Raw genomic sequence first — 16,696 nt, forward strand, 5'->3', positions numbered from 1 at the left:
GATCACGGGGTCTGCCATGCGGGTGCAGCGTGACATTGCGTACCACCACTGCACACTGCTCGTGGACACCACACACGCATCGGTCAGTCGCTACCTTCGCCCAGAAGGGGACTACGTGGCATTCGAGACGTCGTCGGTGGGCTCGGTGCGAAGCCCTGTCACCTCACTCGCCGAGTCGGGCTGCATCGCTGGTGGGCCGGGCGCCGTGGCGGCACTCAAGAGAAACATGGCAGACTTTTTCCTAGCGGAGGGCGACCGCGTGCTGGATGCAGCGACGCCGTGGGAGCTTGACGCGGTGAAGCTGCGGCAGAGCTTCGCCACCTCGCGACACCGCTGCGAGAACGCGCCTCTCTTTGCCCTGGACGTTGTGGGAGCTGTTGCGGCCGATATGCCCTTCTTCGAGGGAGAGGGCAGGCGGCCGACCCGCGGTGACGCCGCCACCCTTGGCGAGGCGGTTCGCAAGACAGCGTCGAAGGACTGGGCCTACGCGATGCCGTCGTTTACATCCACGGTGCTCCTCAGCGGCAGCGAACTGCGGCGGCGCCTGAAAACGCTTTCTATGTGGCAGGACGTCGCATCGCTATGCTCCCTTGCGGAGGAGGAGTTGCTGGCGGTGCTGCAGCGGTGCGTCCTTGAGGGCTCGGAAGGCCTCGAGGAGGTGGCGGCGGGAACCGAAGCCGGATTGCACCTGATCACCACAGTCGAGCATCGTCTCGTCACGTCCGTTGTCGTGAGACGCGCGGCGTCCACGACATCCACAGCTAGCGCTGTGGCGCCATCGAGTGGGAGCTCTGGAGGGTGGGTACAGAGGTGCCTTTCCGCTTTACTGGTCGGCCAACCTTGTGATGCCGCCGTCGAGGGCCTGGAGCGTACTGGCGACACCACGGCAGTGATGCAGGGCCTGGTGCACGAGGCAGGGTCACTCTGCCTCGATCTGCCCGACTTAGCCGGCGACGCGGCGCTGCTGATGGTGACCCGAGTGCTGCTGGATGTGTGGCGAGACAAAAATGTGTTCGACATCGCGACCTAATCCATGGACCCTTCGCGTCGCCGGGGGGTGCGCGAGGGAGTGTACGGGAGCTGTGGCTCACAGATACAAAGTCGAAGAGATAAACACGACGGCGTAGTTGCTTGGCTCAGAGGTGACCTGGCCACGCCCGTGAACCGTGCCTACGGAGCAGCGGAAGAGAGCATCGGTGCCGCGCAGCCCCTTTTCGCGTTCTCCACTCCAGTTCCTACCGAAGCCGTCTTCGCCATTGTTGCCGACGTCGGCAGCACAACATTCACACCCTGTGCGTCACTGACTCGCATGCGCCGGTCCTCCCTCTACGTCTCCCCCCACTACCCCCTTCGCTCTCGTCCAACTGTCGGTGTGCCGGCGCTGTGCTCACGCCTATGCATCTGCGTCTTTTGGCGGCCTGATGCTACTGGACACTTGAATGCATCACCATCAGCTTGTATCGTTGCGGCAACGACTGCCGTACAAGGGGGGCCCCATCTCCCACACACACACACACACACGCACATTCACACTCACACAGAGTCAACTCCTCCCCCTACGCTTTTTCCGAGCTCTGCGCTCATGCGACGGATTGGTGTGGCAACCTGTCAGCGACGGTGGCTTGCCTCAGCAACGCTGCCGCGCGCCGGGAAATGCGGAACACCATGGTCAGGGCATAGCTTCATTCTCGATACCGCGGCGTCTCTCACAACCGCGATCCGCGAAGTGCGCTCTACGGCGGTCTGCTGCGCCCCGAAGGATGCGCAGTATCAGTGTGGCGAGTGCGGCAAAACGTTCCGCCTCGTCAACGCCCTCAATCACCACATCATGACCCGCCACGGCAACAACGCCAAGGCGCTCATGAAGAAGGACGGCAGGCTAGTCCCTGTGGAGACGGACCAGCTCAAGGGTGGGGCGCATTGTGGGGCCCCCTCCTCGTCCACAGCGACGACGAGCTCGGCAACTCCGGCCGGGGCTGCCGCCGCGGCGTCGTCGTCTCCACTGTCCGGCGGCGCCACCTCACCGTTTCCGGTGCACTTTGCCGCCCCTTTCGGCGCCGCCGCCGCATCCATGGGCGGGGTGGCGTCGTCTTCCACTCCACCAGGCACCGCTCCAGGGGTGCTGCAGGCCTCCGCCACACCCGTCACCGCCGCGGCTGGCGCAACCACTGCAAGCAATGGCGAGAACGGAAGCGGCGCCGACGGGGCCGCTGAGGAGAGGGAGAAGCGCATGTTCGTCTGCACAGTGTGCCAGAAGACGTTTCGACTTGAGGCGGCGCTACAGCACCACTATCAGGCGAAGCACAACATGGACATGCCAACCTCCGCTTCGTCTCTGTCTGCTCTCGTCGGCGCGAGCACGACACCAGGGGCTGGCGGTGCCTCCGTGTCCACTCCAGGAGAGCCTGGCGCCAATGGTGGTGGCAGTGCTGGCGCGTCTGGTGGCGTGCCTGACGTAGCTGCAGACGGTACCGCATTTCCTGCAAACGCTTCTAGCTTCGGTGCTGCGCAGTACGTGCGACAGCAGGAGGGAGCGCTGCCTGACGCTCCGCAGTACCACCTCGATGTGGCCCCGAACGCCCCGGAGGAGGGCGACATTGCCGCGCACTGGCGTTGCGTGAACATATGTGTGCTGATGGGCGACGTGCAGGAGGTGGAGGAGGGGTACGTATTTGAGGATCATGTGCTGCAGTTCACCGTGGCGACCGAGTTTGCTACCCCGGCCCCTGGAGATCCTGACATGGACTTCCACACGGTGCGCGTGTACGGGCACGAGTTTTGGGCCCCACTGAAGGCGGACATGCAGAGTGGCGGCCGCTTTCTCGTCACGGGGCGACTGTGTATGGTGCCGCAGTTTGATACGCAGCTGAAGAAGTACTATCACTATCCAGTGATTCAGGTCTTTCCCGGCTCTGGTAACGTGGTGCGCGTTTGACCCGATTTCGTTTTAGTACGCCAGTACACGCCAGCTGTAGTGGTGGTGGACGATGAGGGGTGTGCAGGGAAGCGGATCCCGCAGGCTCGCGTCGTCGTCTGCTTTCGCAGCGAAGGGTACATGCGTGCGCTGCAGGACGGTGCACCAGCGCCGATGTAGTCAACTGCGTTCTCTTTACCGTTGGCTTGGCCGCCGGGGCGGTGCCCATCGAAATTGACATGCACTACGTGCCTGAGGGGCTTTTGCTTCTTGTGTGCAGGGAGGAAGGGGGATGCGATGATGTTGTGGACTTGGCGAAAAGGGGCGACGCTGGGGCGTGCTTGGAAGGGGCAGGGGATGCGGAGGGGATGGGCTCCATTTCGGGGACAGGCTGAGAGGTGTGAAGAGGTGTCCCTGCGCGTGCAACTGTGGGGGCGAACAGGATCGTACGAGAGGGCGTGTCTCCGCGGCGAAGGAGAACGTCCTCGCGCATGCGCATGAGTGACGGTGCGTGCTGTGGAGCGTTTCGTTGTTGCTGCCTCTTCTGGCACTCTTCCCCCCTCTGGCAGCTCTCCTGTATTCGACTGAGACGCATCTGTGCTTTCTGGCGCACGCGCGCATCATCTCTCTGGCTGCTTCGCGTCACTTCCCCTCTCCTCTCTGACCATCTAAGTAAGGTACGGCGAGACAACAAACAAAGGCGATGCCGAGCTGCAAGAAAGAAGGCGCACGCGACTTTTTCTGGCCGTGCTCGTGTGGAAGACACCGTGGCACCGTGCGCTGATGGCAATGATAGCTGTCACAGCGGATCGCCTGCTGGCATACAAGGCCGTTTCGTCATGTGTGACTAGGGAGGGGGCAGCAAGGATGCGCTGCTCGCTCTCTTGAGCGGCCCGCGCTCACTGCACCATCGTAGCTGTGGGGAGCGACCATTGATCGTGCCCCAGGAGACACTTCTTTGGGCACGTGCGCCACTGCACGTTCTCACTCGCTCTCTGCACTGCCCCGCTAACCCGCACCCTCCTCCTCGCTGTCCGAACTTGTGAATGGCATTAACATCCAACAGCCCAACGGCTGTTTTAGCGCATGCTGCGCCGGACGCAAACGCCCCTCCCCCTCGCTCAGGCACAAGAGAGACAGCAGCGCCGACTTCTCTGTTCTTCCCACCTTCCACTCGCTCGAGAGCTGAAGGCCTGCGCGCACCTTCACAGGAGGGGTCAGAGCGTCTGCTGGCCGTCCATACACTCCTCACATACGCCATTGCGCGGGCTCAGGCACACCACACACACACACATATATACATATATACATAAACATATATACATATATACATATATACATATATACATAAACATATATACATATATACATATATTATATACGCACATCTGTGCAGCGCGCGCCACGGGCGCATCCGCCTATCGATAGCGGTGCTCACCTCGTCTTCTCAACGTTTCTTCTTCGCGCGCTTTGGTTGCCGCCGCTGGAGGATTTGGGGACTTCTGCGCCGTTCACGCCTCAGCTCGACCGCTGCCACTGGCAGAGAAGCCGCGGAAGCCATATACACGCCGACACACGCACGGAGGCAGAGACACAATGGACGTCCTGCACACGGCCTCTGTTGATGGACGCATCTGCTGCGCGGCCAACGAGGAGGTATGGGTAGCGAAGCAGAGCGGAGGCATCGCCGTCTTCTCGGCGCGCTCCGGAGACCATATGACGGACATCGCCCTCAAGGCCGATGACGGCTCAACGGCGGCGCAGGTCACACACATGATGGCGGTCTTTGGGGAGGTGTGGGTGAGCACGAAAGAGGGTCGCGTTCACTTCTACGAGCTCGCCACGCACACGCCGGTGGACTCAATGCTCATTCCTGGGGCAGAGAAAAAGGTGCAGGTGGTGAATCTCTCCTTCAACGGCCACGTCGCCGTCATAGCCACCGCCAGCGGTTCTGTGTATGTTCATCACCCTCTGAATCACCAGCGGCTCGGCACCCTTTCCACGTCCACATCCCCGTGCACGGCAGCGATTCAGTTCTACAGCTTCGTCGTTGGCGGGGATGCGAGCGGTGCCTTGTATCTCTGGGACCCGGTAACCGGTGAGTGCGTGATCTATCACGGCGGGAGCAAGAGTGAAGTCGTGGCGCTGCTGCACGAGCCTACCACCGGAACGATATGGGTGTCCCGAGCGAATGAGCACGTCGATATATACGCAGTGAAGGACGGAGCGCTGCAACTGCAGCGTCGGGTGAGCGGGATCGGGCGGGTTACAGGGATGGTGGCGGTGTCTGGCACTGTGGTGGCGACCACCTGCACGAAGCGCCTCGTACAGATCGAGGCGACCACGGCGAAGATCACTGTCAGCGTGGCGGGCGCGCACGACAAGTTCATCCACGGCTGCTGCAAGGCGATGCACCAGGAGGTGGCGCAGGTGTGGAGTGTCGGCAATGATGGCACGCTGCGCGTCTGGCATGTTGCAGGGCTGCAGGTGCCGGTGGTGCCTCTGCCGAAGCTACCGCCCGCCGCGCAAGCCGCGCTCACCTCCGCCGTGGAGGATACGCTGAATCCACAGCAGAGCGAGCTGCGGGCGGAAGCGCAGGCAGAGCTGCATAGCCGGATGAGCATGGAAGACAAGCTCATGAAGGCGCGTGAGGAGGCGCAGGAGCTGCGACTGCGCATCTTTAAGGAGGAGGAAAGGCGGCTCATGGTGGATGCGGCGCTGACAGCAGAGCGGAAGCACCGCAATGAGCTAGAGGAGCGCAACGCGAAGCTGGCGAAGGAGGTGACAGACATTGCGTCTAACGTGGCCGTCGCCGAGCGGGAGCGCAACGGCCTGCGCGCCGAAGTAACGCAGCTCAAGATGGACCTTTCCAACGCCCGCACGGAGACGAGCGTCAAACAGACGGAGAAGTCAAGCATCGAGAGGCAGCTGTCGGAGGAGCGGACAAAGAAAGACACGTTGGAGCAACGCCTGCGCGACGTGGAGGGGATGCTGAGCTCCCTGCAAGCGGAGCACCGCCGCATGTGTGAGGCACTGGGCAGCGCTACCGCCCACCAGCAGACGAGCAAGGCGCCCACGGATGCCTTGATGAGCAGAGGTGCGGCGCTGAGCGCGGAGCTGGAGCACGCGCGAAAGATGAACGCGCTTATGGGGTCTGCCATCGCGTCGATGGAGTACACCATCCGCCGCCGCGAGGAGGAGGACCGTGACTTGGTGGCGCTGCTGAATGCCTTTCGTGGTCGCGTCGCCGACCGTGTCACAGACCCGAACCTCTCTGCGCTTCTCCTCGCCACCATCGTACGCAATGCCCCGCGCTTCGACCTTCAGTGCGACGAGTTCACAAAGGCGGAGCTGATGGAGCGCAACGGGCCATTCCTGCAGTTCATTCAGTCCCTCCGCGCCACCGACCCGGAGGCTTACCGGAAGCTAATGCAGTACCTGCAGAACCCCTCCATAGCCCAGGGGCTGCCGGCTGATACGCAGGCGCTGCTAGACCGCTTCGTCGCGCTCGCCTCGAAGGAAGGCGAGGTGTCCGGCGAGGACATCGCCAACTTTAAAAAGACGATTCCCTGCCTCACAGACTCGGTGGCAGTGCAGGGCGCCGGCCAGATTGGAAGTGGCAGCAGCACCGCTCCGGCTGATTTTCCGGCGTTGCTCGGCGCCGACGCGAGTGGTAGCGGCAAACCTGGGGGAGATGTCGTGGCGCCGGGCAGGCTCCTTGGCAACAACACCGGCGGCGGTCTCACAATACAGGAGGAGGTTGTGAACAATGCCTTGATGCGCGAGCTACACGGGCAGCGGGTGATAGATGAGAACTACATTCGCGAGCAGCAGACCATGTTCGAGTTCATTCTCAAGACGCGCCGACTTCTAGTCGAGAGCCTTGCTATTCTGCACAAGCGCACAGTGAGCGCGCGGCAGGTGGTGGATGCACTGTGTGTGAACAACTCTGCCCACAGCACTTCCTCGCCGGCCACGACGCCGTCGCGGAGGAGTCTTCAGACATTGCACAGCATCTTCAGCGGCGTCGTGCGCGAGCTGGAGGAGCTGACCACCGAAGTGATCCAGCGCTACCTCTCTGGAGCTGAAAAGCAGCGTCTTGGTGTGGCGCAGTAAAGTGTGTGGGGGGGGGGCGCGTGAGCCGTAGCCTCAGCGGGATAGGGCAGCAGGGGGAGGTGAAGGCGCAGAGGAGCTCCGTGTGTCCGCTGGACTGCGCACCTCAGTCGCGCTGCTGCTGCCGCTGGTGCTCTCTGCCGACAAACGGAGCGCCTCTACACACCATGTATACCCAGTAGATTACATAGACTAGACGGCGAGCATACGTGCACGTCTCTCTTTCCACCTCCTCTCTTGTCTTGCCCCCCTCCCCCCTCAAATCAGCCGCCGTTCTCGGCGGCAGCGCGACTGTACGCTGCGGCGTGACGAGACACGTGTGCTGTGCTCCTGCTCGCGCGCTTGTCGCCGTTGTTGTTGCTGACGAAAGGGGGGGGGGCGGACTGATTCGAGGGCGAGCCGTCGAGTGCCCTTTGTGCTTGATCGGCCTTTTGACCTTTCCACCTTTTTCTACGGCGACGCGTCGGTGTCGGTGCGCGTGCAAAGACGAGGGCGAGCTAAGAAAGCAGGCAACCACGGACTCGAGTGCGAGCGTGTAGCGTCGCTGCGCTGCATAAATCGCTTCCCGGCTGCACACGAGGTCCGTCCGCACATCGGCGCACTCGATGGCACTCGCTGATCTGCCCAGGGGCGCTGCCACACGCCGCCGTTTCCTCGTTTTCCGTGAAAGGTACGTTTTCCTTGCTGCTCCGCTTGCACCGCGTGTGTGCGGAAGACTCCTACACATACACACAGACACATGCACGTACACGGAGATGTACAGCTCTTCGTGCTCTCCACCACTACCCGCGGCCCTTTCCATCTCCCACCGTTGCCTGTTACTCGACGACTGGGTGTTCAAGATGCGCACCCGTACATTTCTCCGTGTAGTCTAGCGCTCTCTATGTTCTTCGCAGCGCCCTCGCCTGATGATGAGGAGCACCTCCGTGCGCGGTGCCACAATGTTCAGTGGCCCCACCCTGTGTGGCTAAGCCAGGGCGATGCACCGCTACTTGTGCCCAGCGGTTAGACCCTGGACGGCGTGGCGTCGGAGCGACCTGCGACAGTGAACACGCCCGTGCCATCCATGCGATAGGCCGCGTGCCAGCGCGACTCGGACGCATGTCACCCTCGGCCTTCGCACCGCCTACTGGTGCGGGGAGAGCCCGCGTGTCACACCCCGAGGGGGTTGGGGGGTGGGGAATGCGCCAGGGGTGGCGACCCGCGAGGCGGGGGCTTGCGAGCAGGTAGCGTGTGAGGCCCAGGCCCTGCTCAGGTAACTGAGTCGGCGCGGTGCTGCAACTCGCGTGTGTGTGCGGCCGCTTCGCACGACGCGGATGGTGGGGGGCCCGTGACGGGCTCTTGTGGTGGAGCGGCGCTCCGCTCATGCTGCAGAGCAGCGCGTGGATGCGGTAACGAAGAAATAGTGCCCGCTTCTTCACTGCCGCGCGCCATGTGTGAGGGTGCTCGGCCTCGGCGCACGTACAATTGTGTATATCATCATCTCGCCCTTCTCGTCCCGTCCGCTTCACTCCCTGCGCCACTATTCCGTGCACTAAAGCGCGCCATCTCCTTACGTCTTAACCCATCCCCATTCTTTCGCCTCCTTACGTCTGGATTGTGTAATGGCCCCTGACAACGCCCGTCCACACCAACGGAACGAGGTGCTGATCGATGGCGTCCTTTACGACTGCACCGACTTCCGGCATCCAGGCGGCAGCATTCTGAAATACTACCTCGGCAGCGGCGACGCCACCGAGACGTACCAGCAGTTCCACTTGAAGCTGCCTAGGGCGGACAAGTATCTCAAGCGGCTGCCCAATCGCCCGGCGCCGCCACAGCACGGCGTCGACGTGGATGAGCAGAAGCGATTGGCGAAGCTCTCGCGGGACTTCAAGGCGCTGCATGATGCGTGCGTGGAGGAGGGCCTTTTTAACGCCAGCTGGCCGCACATCGTCTACCGGTTCTCTGAGCTGATCCTGATGCACGCCATCGGTCTTTACATGCTCTTCCATCTTCCGATGCTGTGGCCCATCGCGCTGGTGATCCTTGGAGTGGCGGAGGGGCGCTGTGGCTGGTGGATGCACGAGGCCGGGCACTACAGCGTCACGGGCATTCCGTGGTTGGACATTAAAATACAGGAGGTTCTCTACGGACTCGGCGATGGAATGAGCGCGTCGTGGTGGCGGTCGCAGCATAACAAGCATCACGCTACTCCGCAGAAGCACCGGCATGACGTGGACCTTGAGACGCTGCCTCTCGTTGCCTTCAACAAGATCATCGCGCTCCGCGGCAAGAGGAACGCGAACATTCGCCGCTGGATCTCCCTGCAGATGTTCCTCTTCGGCCCCGTCACCTGCTCCCTTGTTGCCCTATACTGGCAGCTCTTCCTCCACGTCCGCCACGCCATGCGCACTCAGCGTTACACAGAGGGTGTTGCCATCCTGTGCCGCTGGATCGCGGTCGGCGTTATCTGTCACAAGCTGCAGGTCTCGTTCTGGCAAGGCCTCGGCGGTGTTCTCTTCTCCCAGGCCTTCAGCGCCGCCTACATCTTCATCAACTTCGCCCTCAACCACTCTCACCTGCCGATGCTTCCGGAGGATGAACACGCGCACTTCGTCGAGTACGCGGCCATCTACACCATGAACGTGACACCGTCGTGGTTCGTGACGTGGTTCATGGGCTACCTTAACTACCAGGTGGAGCACCACCTGTTCCCTACCATGCCACAGTTCCGCTTCGTCCAACTGGCGCCGCGAGTGCGGAAACTTTTCGAGGAGAACGGCCTCAAGTACGATTCGCGTCCGTACATGAAGTCGCTCCAGAAAACTTTCAAGAACCTAGGTGACGTGGCCGAGCTCATCGTTGCTGGGAACTAAGACTCCTGAGGGCGAAGCAGCGGTGCCACGTGAAGGCAGGAGGAGGAGAGCGGGTATTGTGTGCGTGTGAGGAGAGATGCACGCCGCCGATGCCTATCGTTAATCATGCAGCAGGGGATTTGCCTCGTTGTTGTTGTTCCGAGGGAGGAATTGCTTTGTTTGTGCGGGTCGGTGCTCTTCCTGCTACTCCTTCCTGCCCGAGCTAGTCTTTAACTCGGTCTCCCCCTCCCCTCCCCTCCCCTCCCCCTCCGGCGGTGACGCCCCCTCGTCATAGGATCTCGTCGCTCCCTCTTCCCGCGCGTTGATTTTCTGATGCCAAGATGCTCGCGCAAGAGCTGCGTATTCACATATGCATTTGGGCGGCTTTGCCGCCCCCTTTTCAGGTGTGCCTTGTTCATGCACGCTGCCGTTGCTCTTGGTGTGGGCGGCTCGGCGTCTGCGCGTGCTGGCGGCTCCTCCCGCCCCCTCCAGTTTCACTCGTTTCTTTGGCGCCCTCTGAAGCTTCCCTCACGAGGCCCCCCATCCGTTCCTAATCCCCCTGGGTCGCCGTCGTTGCATTCCCACCCGCCGTCTGTTTCCCCGTGCTGGCTTAGTCACCGAACTGCACTGTAAATGCGGACTTGGGCTCTCTCGGTGTGCACGTGTCTGTGCGCTCGCTCGTATCTTTCTCTCACTCTGTTGCTCAACCGTTTCGCACTGTTGTTGTGGTGATCGCGGGCAACCTCGGCGGTGCGTGAGCGTGGTGCATGCGGTAAGGCACTCGCATGAAGGAGCACGCAATGAAGTGCGAGGAGAACGAAAGAGGCTCATTGATTCGCAAGCGACGCGGTCGCACTAGCCGCTCCCTCTGCTCGAGCTCCTCGACACAGGGAGGGAGCATGATGTGCAGAGGGCAGAGACAAGTTTGTGTTTTAGCCCGAGCAGTGCAGATATAGCATAAAGAGCGATAGAGGCGGAAGAGGGCTCGGTGGCAGAGAGAGGCCAATGCTGCCGTTAGACGTGGAACAGCGCCTGACCTCTCGTCCTTGCGGTTGCACGTGTGATGGTACGCAAACCCATACGTAGGCGCACACATGGTAAGACACTCTGGCAGAAGCACATGTGCACACTTGTGGCAGATATGCAGTGACACCTGTAAACGAGGTGGTTGGGGAGGGGTGCTTCTTCACCTCCTAGCCTTTCGGCCCTCCTCGGCGGTGGCGGTTTGCCACGCCAGATTGGCTCTCTACATTGCTCTCTCACGTGTCTGTGCAAAGACGACGGAGGCGGCAGGAAAAGCAGACGGGCCCGCTTCGCGGGCCTTACTGACCACGCAAACCAAGAGGCCTCCACCTGCTCCTCGTTCGGGGGATCACTTCATTGTGTGCCACGAAGCACGACCTCAGACCGGCGCATACACCTGCATGTGCGTGCCTGAAGACTCTTCAAGTGACATCGAGCTCTCCCTTCTACCATCCCCCTCGTCTCTCTACATCTGTTCGACTTTGCGTTTTCGTCCTCTCGCCAGCCTCGCACGTACACGCCGATCTTTGCCTGACAATGGGTGCGCCCAACGACGCGGTTTCGTCCTCCGAGGCTTCCTTTCACAGCTCCTCCTCGGGCTCCAGCGCAGCGCCTCTTTCCGAGGATGACGACATGCAAGATGAGCTAGCGCGCTGCGCAGCCCTGAAAAGTCTCTCTGGCGCGCACACAGTCGAAACGGTCGAGGTCACCAAGCTGCGATTGCAGCGGGAGCAGCGACTGCGACGGGTACTGTCCCAGCGTCACCTTGGTCAGCCCGAGCCCGTTCCGCAGAACGCCTTCTGCTGCACCCGCGCTACGCTGTCCGAGGAGGACACGGTTTGGCTGTACACGCTGACCAACAGGGCATGCTTTGAGCGACTGATGCGTGACGTGCACTCCACTGCGATGCCGGCGCTGGCTGGCCAGCTTGACACGGTTCTCTCGCACGCGAACCCACTCTTTTACTTCAGCTATCGAATGCCCGTGAAGGTCGTCGATAGTGCCGGCGACGCTGCCGCCACTTCTCTGCGGGAGGCACCGGCAATGCGGCGCTGGCTGGAGGACACACCGCCGGTCCTGCGCAAGCGACCCGCGCCGGAGAAGGAAGATGCGGGGCAACAGCAGCGCGACACCGATGGAAAGTCGGCCACGGGAGCCTTGCAGAAGCATCCCAAGACGTCCACCAGCCGCTTCTCCGCATCTTCAGGGCTCGTGGCCCAGTCGATGAAGACGTGGGAGGCGCATCTGACCGCGACGCTCACCGGGGAGGGTGAGACGATTGAGAACTTCCGGCACAGCCGCACGAAGTCGAGCTATACGGACAAGAAGCGATTTCAAGAGAAGGCGGCGTGGCAGGAGCACGTGCGCGAGGTGCGCATTCAAGCGCAACAGCGAGACCGCGAGATCAAACGTGCGCTGCGCCGCGGGGAAGTGGATGAGCCGCGAGGATGACATACGCATCTCTGTCTCTGTCCCTCTCGATCTGCTCACACACGCTCCGGCGCACACGCGCGCATCACTACCCTTTCTCGTGTGTTGTCGCGGCGGCCAAGCAGAGGGCTGTCTCTGTCGCCTTGAGCTGTGTGGCTGTGAGTGGTAGAGGTGGAGGTAGTTCGTGTACGTGTATGCACGTGGTGGTTGCCCTCCCTCTACTTCACAATCCACCTCCACATTCTCCGCATGTTCCTCTTTCAGTTGTTTTGCTTCTCTGCTGAACGAGCGGATCGTCGAACTTGCGCAACGGAAAAAGGCTGATTGATGCGGTGCAGCGCACGGTGCCGCTCCGCGTACGCACAACATGGCCGCTGCTAACAGGCCTTTCCTTCTTTTCCTTCTATTGACATCGGTGTATGCGGCAGCTCTGCTGCCTCCAGCGGTGGCGACATTCACTCTCCCCTATCCTTTCTCCGTCCTCGCTCAAACTTCTCTGGCCCAGCTGATACTGCTCCCTCTCACCGTACTCCGCTGTCTCTCGATCGTTTCAACCAACGGTGCAGCATCCGCTGCTCATTTCGCTTCCGGCTTCTTCTGCAACCTTCACTACTTTGACAGCTGCAGAGTCCACCCCACCCCGGCCCGCCTTTCGCTCTTCAACCCCCCCCCCTTCAGCTTCGCAGCCATCATGGGCCACTCGGCGAAGATCACCCGAGGCGGTAACAAAAAGCGTATCAATCAGGGCCGCCTCGAGGCGAAGCTCCGTGCACAAGGAGCCAAGCCGCACACCACCGCTGTAAAGGAGGCTGTCGAGGCAAGGCGCTTACTCAAGCAGAGGGCGCAGGCCATCGCGGGGGAGCTGAAGGCGAAGGCGCAGACGAGCGGCAGCGCATTTAGCCGGTCGCAGCAGCTTCGCCCGGAGGATTCGGGCCCTTCGATTGTGCGCATGGCGCCGAAGCCGATCGCTAAACCGAAGCCGCCCACGCAGTCGGAGAAGTAGTGGGTAGCACGACGTGTGCAGCTGCGTCGAGGAAGGCGCGCGGCATGCGTGTGCATGAGCTGGATAAATCGAGTAAAGACCAGACGGAGACGAACCCGCGTGCGTTGTTCTTATGCGTGTCTGTCTGTGGACACGCCAGAATGCCGTCCGCTCACGCTAGCGCGGCACAGAAGAAGAACGAGCTCGAGGCGCAGCCACTCTTTTTGCCCGAAAAGGAACTCCTCCTCCGCCACCTCCCTTCTAGCGAGCGTATCGTTCCCTCTCTTGGACGCCAGTATTACGGCGTGGCTTCGCTCCTTTTCTTTATCTCTCTGCTGCTTGCGGTGAGCTGTCGGTTTCGTCCTGTGCTCTTCTCCATCTGTTCATTCACCTGACTCCTATTCGACTTTGATCTCCCACATACACTCGAGCACGCGCCTACTCACTACTGAGTCCATCTGCGCGTGCACACCCATCCGCCGATATCGTTACGCACTTTTCCTCGAGATCGGCTTCTGTTTTCGCTTTCATATAACTTTAAAATCTTTCCTTGAAGCAAGATGATGCGCCGTGTGATCGCCCAGCCCGTCGCCCGTCGCGCGGCGGCCGCCTCCAGTGCGCTCGTGGTTGCCCCTCGCCAGGCCTCCACTGTCGCCCTCTCCGTCCAGGGCCTGCACTACGTCGGCACCGGTCTCGCCGCCATCGCCCTCGGTGGTGTTGGCTTGGGTATCGGTGCCATCTTTGGCTGCCTGCTGATAGGCTGCGCTCGCCAGCCCAACCTGACCAAGATGCTCTTCAACTACGCCATTCTCGGCTTCGCCCTGACGGAGGCCATTGGCCTGTTCGCGCTGATGCTCGCCTTCCTCATGCTCTTCTCGTAGGGTAATTGACGTCTGCGTGATAATTCCGTAGCAGCAACGAAGACGGACAGAAAAGGAACTCCTCGGGGGCGGCCGTGAGGCAGAATACCGTCGGGGTAGGGCGAGGGACGAGTAATGCCGCAAACGGTGGGCGACGAAGACATGAGAGGAGAAAGCGACTGCCGAGTGAATCGACCGTGTCGGCATCTTCTTCACGTTCGCTGCTCGCGCGTGCTTGCCGTGAGTCTGCCACTGCTCATCCCTCTCCCTCAGCAGTGGTCTTGCGTGCCACATTTCACCCCGCCCCGCCTCCCCCCCCGACCTCTCCGTGTGTCCACAAGATCCCCTTTACGTATAGCCCTCCCTCCCTCTCTCCTCTCTCTCCCTGTCTGTCTAGGGTGCCTTGTGCCGGGAGGGAGGCATGTCCGCGTGACGCTGTGCACGTGCGTGTGTGTGTCTCCGTAGCGGGTGCGTGCGTGGTGGCTGGCAGTGGCACTCTTCTTCGTTGTTTCTTTTTTTGTTTTGTTCCCTTGTGTTAGCCGTTTTCGTATTCCTTTCGTGTGCCTCTGTTTAACCTAGCGGATCTTCCCTCTCAGCGAAGTGGTGACGCGGAGGAAGGGGGAGACAGGGACGGTGCGACCGGAGGCCAGCCGGGAAGGAGTCCGGCACGCCGCCCTTGTGTGACGCCCGCCGCGGCGGCTGTGGGCACTGCTCGTCTCTCTTCCCATCTATCCTTCTCCCTGGCAACTGTATCTCTCCCTCTTGTTGTCTTGCCTTCTCTGTTGATGCGTGTGTTGAGGGTGCCTGTGGTGTCGCTGAGAGCGACACTACACAGAGCATCGTAAGCGGAGGGAAAATAAAAAAAAACGTGAAGAACACCGGATTGCGGCGGAGGCTTTCCCCACTAGCTGGCGCCGCGAGGAAGGAGCGCCGCAGCTCCCGTGTGGAGTATGGTGAGATGGCATGTTGCCGTGTGCGAATCCCTTTCCCACCCTCTCGCGTCTCTTGCTGATTGCCTCAGTGCACCCAGCTCCCCGCGGCTGCGCGAAAAAGGGGCTTTGTGGACGCACCAAGACGGAAGCCCACGTGTGCTCACCGTCGTTCCCATTTGTGCTCTGCATCTTAGGCGGCGAGCGCGCACTGTTTTTTGCCCTATAATGCTGATGACTGCGGCGGGAATGGCGCTGTGAGAGACGGCTCTACCTCACCCTCACCCCAATCATTCTACTCCACGTATGTGTGGCTCTCTTTCGGTCTCTGGTGATGATGACGCCCGGTTTCCTTTTGTTGTCTGCGTGCACGCTGCCCCCACGCTCCACCTCACATGTGTGCACGCCGTCACACCTACGAAGCCTCGGGTGGAGTATGTCACTCAAGCATGTGGCGTCTTTTGGCGCTGTTGGTGTCTTATCGGTAGTCGGCGTACTTGGAGGAACGCGATGGCGCCGCGTCGAGCTGCGCCGCGCGGAGCTAAACGAGGAGTACACGAAGCTCATGACTGAAATGCGTACCTTCAACGAGGAGCGTCTCACCCGCGATGGGCGCCTGGCCGCCAAGGAGGTGGAGGCGAAGGCGACGGCGGAGACGGTGGACATATTATGGAGCGATCGGCTGGCGCGTTATGCGGAGGTGAACAAGGACCTGCATGCCTACCTGGCCGCCTTGCCTGAGGCGATTGGAGCACTGAAGGGTCTGTCGAACCACTATCGCTACATGTCGGAGGAGATGACCAAGTTCATGGGGTTCGACATCGCGTGCTCCAAGATGCACAACCTGGCACTGATGCTGGAGCACGGCAAGGCGGTAGGCATTGAGCGAGTGGCGGCGGCGGTGCAGGAGATGTTTGCCGCGGAGCCGCTTGTGCAGACGGTGTGCACGAGCATCTTGGCAGCCCCGGCTCCGCCGCATCCCAGTTCGATCGCTGCGGCCAGCGCCACCTTCACGTTCTGCATGGAAGAGCTCGACCGCGCCGTGGGGAAGGTTGCTATGCGGTATGCGGCAGCACTGGAAGAGCTCCCAAATGCCACGCCTGGCATCTTGTCAGACAGTGTCCGGAAGCTTGTCGGCATGACGCGAGCAGACACGCTCAGCAAGGGGCAGCGCCAGCTTGCGGAGCGCCGAAGGGACTTGGAACGGATGCTTCGCCGTGCCCAGCGCCAGCTGCACACCGAGGAGGACATTCGGGCAGCGCTGGATTACACGAGGGAGCTGGATCAGCATCTTCAGGCGGCGGCACCGAAAAGAACCGACTTGTTGCTTTCATTGCCTTCCAGGAAGGATAACTTTCTGGCCGCCGTGCGGTCGGACAGTGAGGTGAAAAAGGCCATCCAGCAGATCAACCTGTGGCGTGACTCGGCAACCACTTTCCTGGTGCACCGCCAGGCCGAGGACGCGCTGCAGAGCTACTACTTACTCCTGGCCGAGACGCTTACAGCAGTGAATGAGTTGAAGTAGTGAAAGGGCGGGCAGCCTAACAAAGGCGATGGACCACACGCAGGAGAAAGGACGGCGCATCACCTAAGCCACACAGCAGCGA

At 61.3% G+C, this 16,696-nt stretch overlaps 6 protein-coding genes and 1 pseudogene across 7 annotated transcripts; all 7 read left to right on the plus strand.

Annotated features, from left to right (window-relative positions):
• Positions 1–16: 16 nt before the first annotated feature.
• On the plus strand, positions 17–1,030 carry LINJ_07_1230 (lipoate-protein ligase-like; the record flags this gene model as incomplete). Its single annotated transcript, XM_001463286.1, has 1 exon — positions 17–1,030. The coding sequence occupies one exon, from the start codon at positions 17–19 to the stop codon at positions 1,028–1,030; it is 1,014 nt and encodes a 337-aa protein (XP_001463323.1).
• Positions 1,031–1,582: 552 nt separating this feature from the next.
• On the plus strand, positions 1,583–2,935 carry LINJ_07_1240 (putative RNA-editing complex protein; the record flags this gene model as incomplete). Its single annotated transcript, XM_001463287.1, has 1 exon — positions 1,583–2,935. One exon carries the CDS (start codon positions 1,583–1,585, stop codon positions 2,933–2,935), a length of 1,353 nt encoding a protein of 450 aa, XP_001463324.1.
• Positions 2,936–4,510: 1,575 nt separating this feature from the next.
• On the plus strand, positions 4,511–7,030 carry LINJ_07_1250 (conserved hypothetical protein; the record flags this gene model as incomplete). The annotated part of the gene is made up of 1 exon (XM_001463288.1): positions 4,511–7,030. One exon carries the CDS (start codon positions 4,511–4,513, stop codon positions 7,028–7,030), a length of 2,520 nt encoding a protein of 839 aa, XP_001463325.1.
• Positions 7,031–8,631: 1,601 nt separating this feature from the next.
• LINJ_07_1260 (putative delta-5 fatty acid desaturase) lies at positions 8,632–9,885 on the plus strand (the record flags this gene model as incomplete). Its single annotated transcript, XM_001463289.1, has 1 exon — positions 8,632–9,885. The coding sequence occupies one exon, from the start codon at positions 8,632–8,634 to the stop codon at positions 9,883–9,885; it is 1,254 nt and encodes a 417-aa protein (XP_001463326.1).
• Positions 9,886–11,424: 1,539 nt separating this feature from the next.
• LINJ_07_1270 (conserved hypothetical protein) lies at positions 11,425–12,339 on the plus strand (the record flags this gene model as incomplete). Its single annotated transcript, XM_001463290.1, has 1 exon — positions 11,425–12,339. The coding sequence occupies one exon, from the start codon at positions 11,425–11,427 to the stop codon at positions 12,337–12,339; it is 915 nt and encodes a 304-aa protein (XP_001463327.1).
• Positions 12,340–12,676: 337 nt separating this feature from the next.
• LINJ_07_1280 lies at positions 12,677–14,622 on the plus strand (annotated as a pseudogene). The gene is given in 2 exon segments: positions 12,677–13,318; positions 13,321–14,622. Coding segments are annotated over 2 exon segments (1,944 nt in total).
• A 903-nt stretch (positions 14,623–15,525) lies between these two features.
• LINJ_07_1290 (conserved hypothetical protein) lies at positions 15,526–16,614 on the plus strand (the record flags this gene model as incomplete). Its single annotated transcript, XM_001463291.1, has 1 exon — positions 15,526–16,614. The coding sequence occupies one exon, from the start codon at positions 15,526–15,528 to the stop codon at positions 16,612–16,614; it is 1,089 nt and encodes a 362-aa protein (XP_001463328.1).
• Between the last annotated feature and the right edge of the window lie 82 nt (positions 16,615–16,696).

This window comes from Leishmania infantum, chromosome 7 (genome assembly GCF_000002875.2).
Source record: "Leishmania infantum JPCM5 genome chromosome 7".
Classification (NCBI taxonomy): Eukaryota; Euglenozoa; class Kinetoplastea; order Trypanosomatida; family Trypanosomatidae; genus Leishmania; species Leishmania infantum.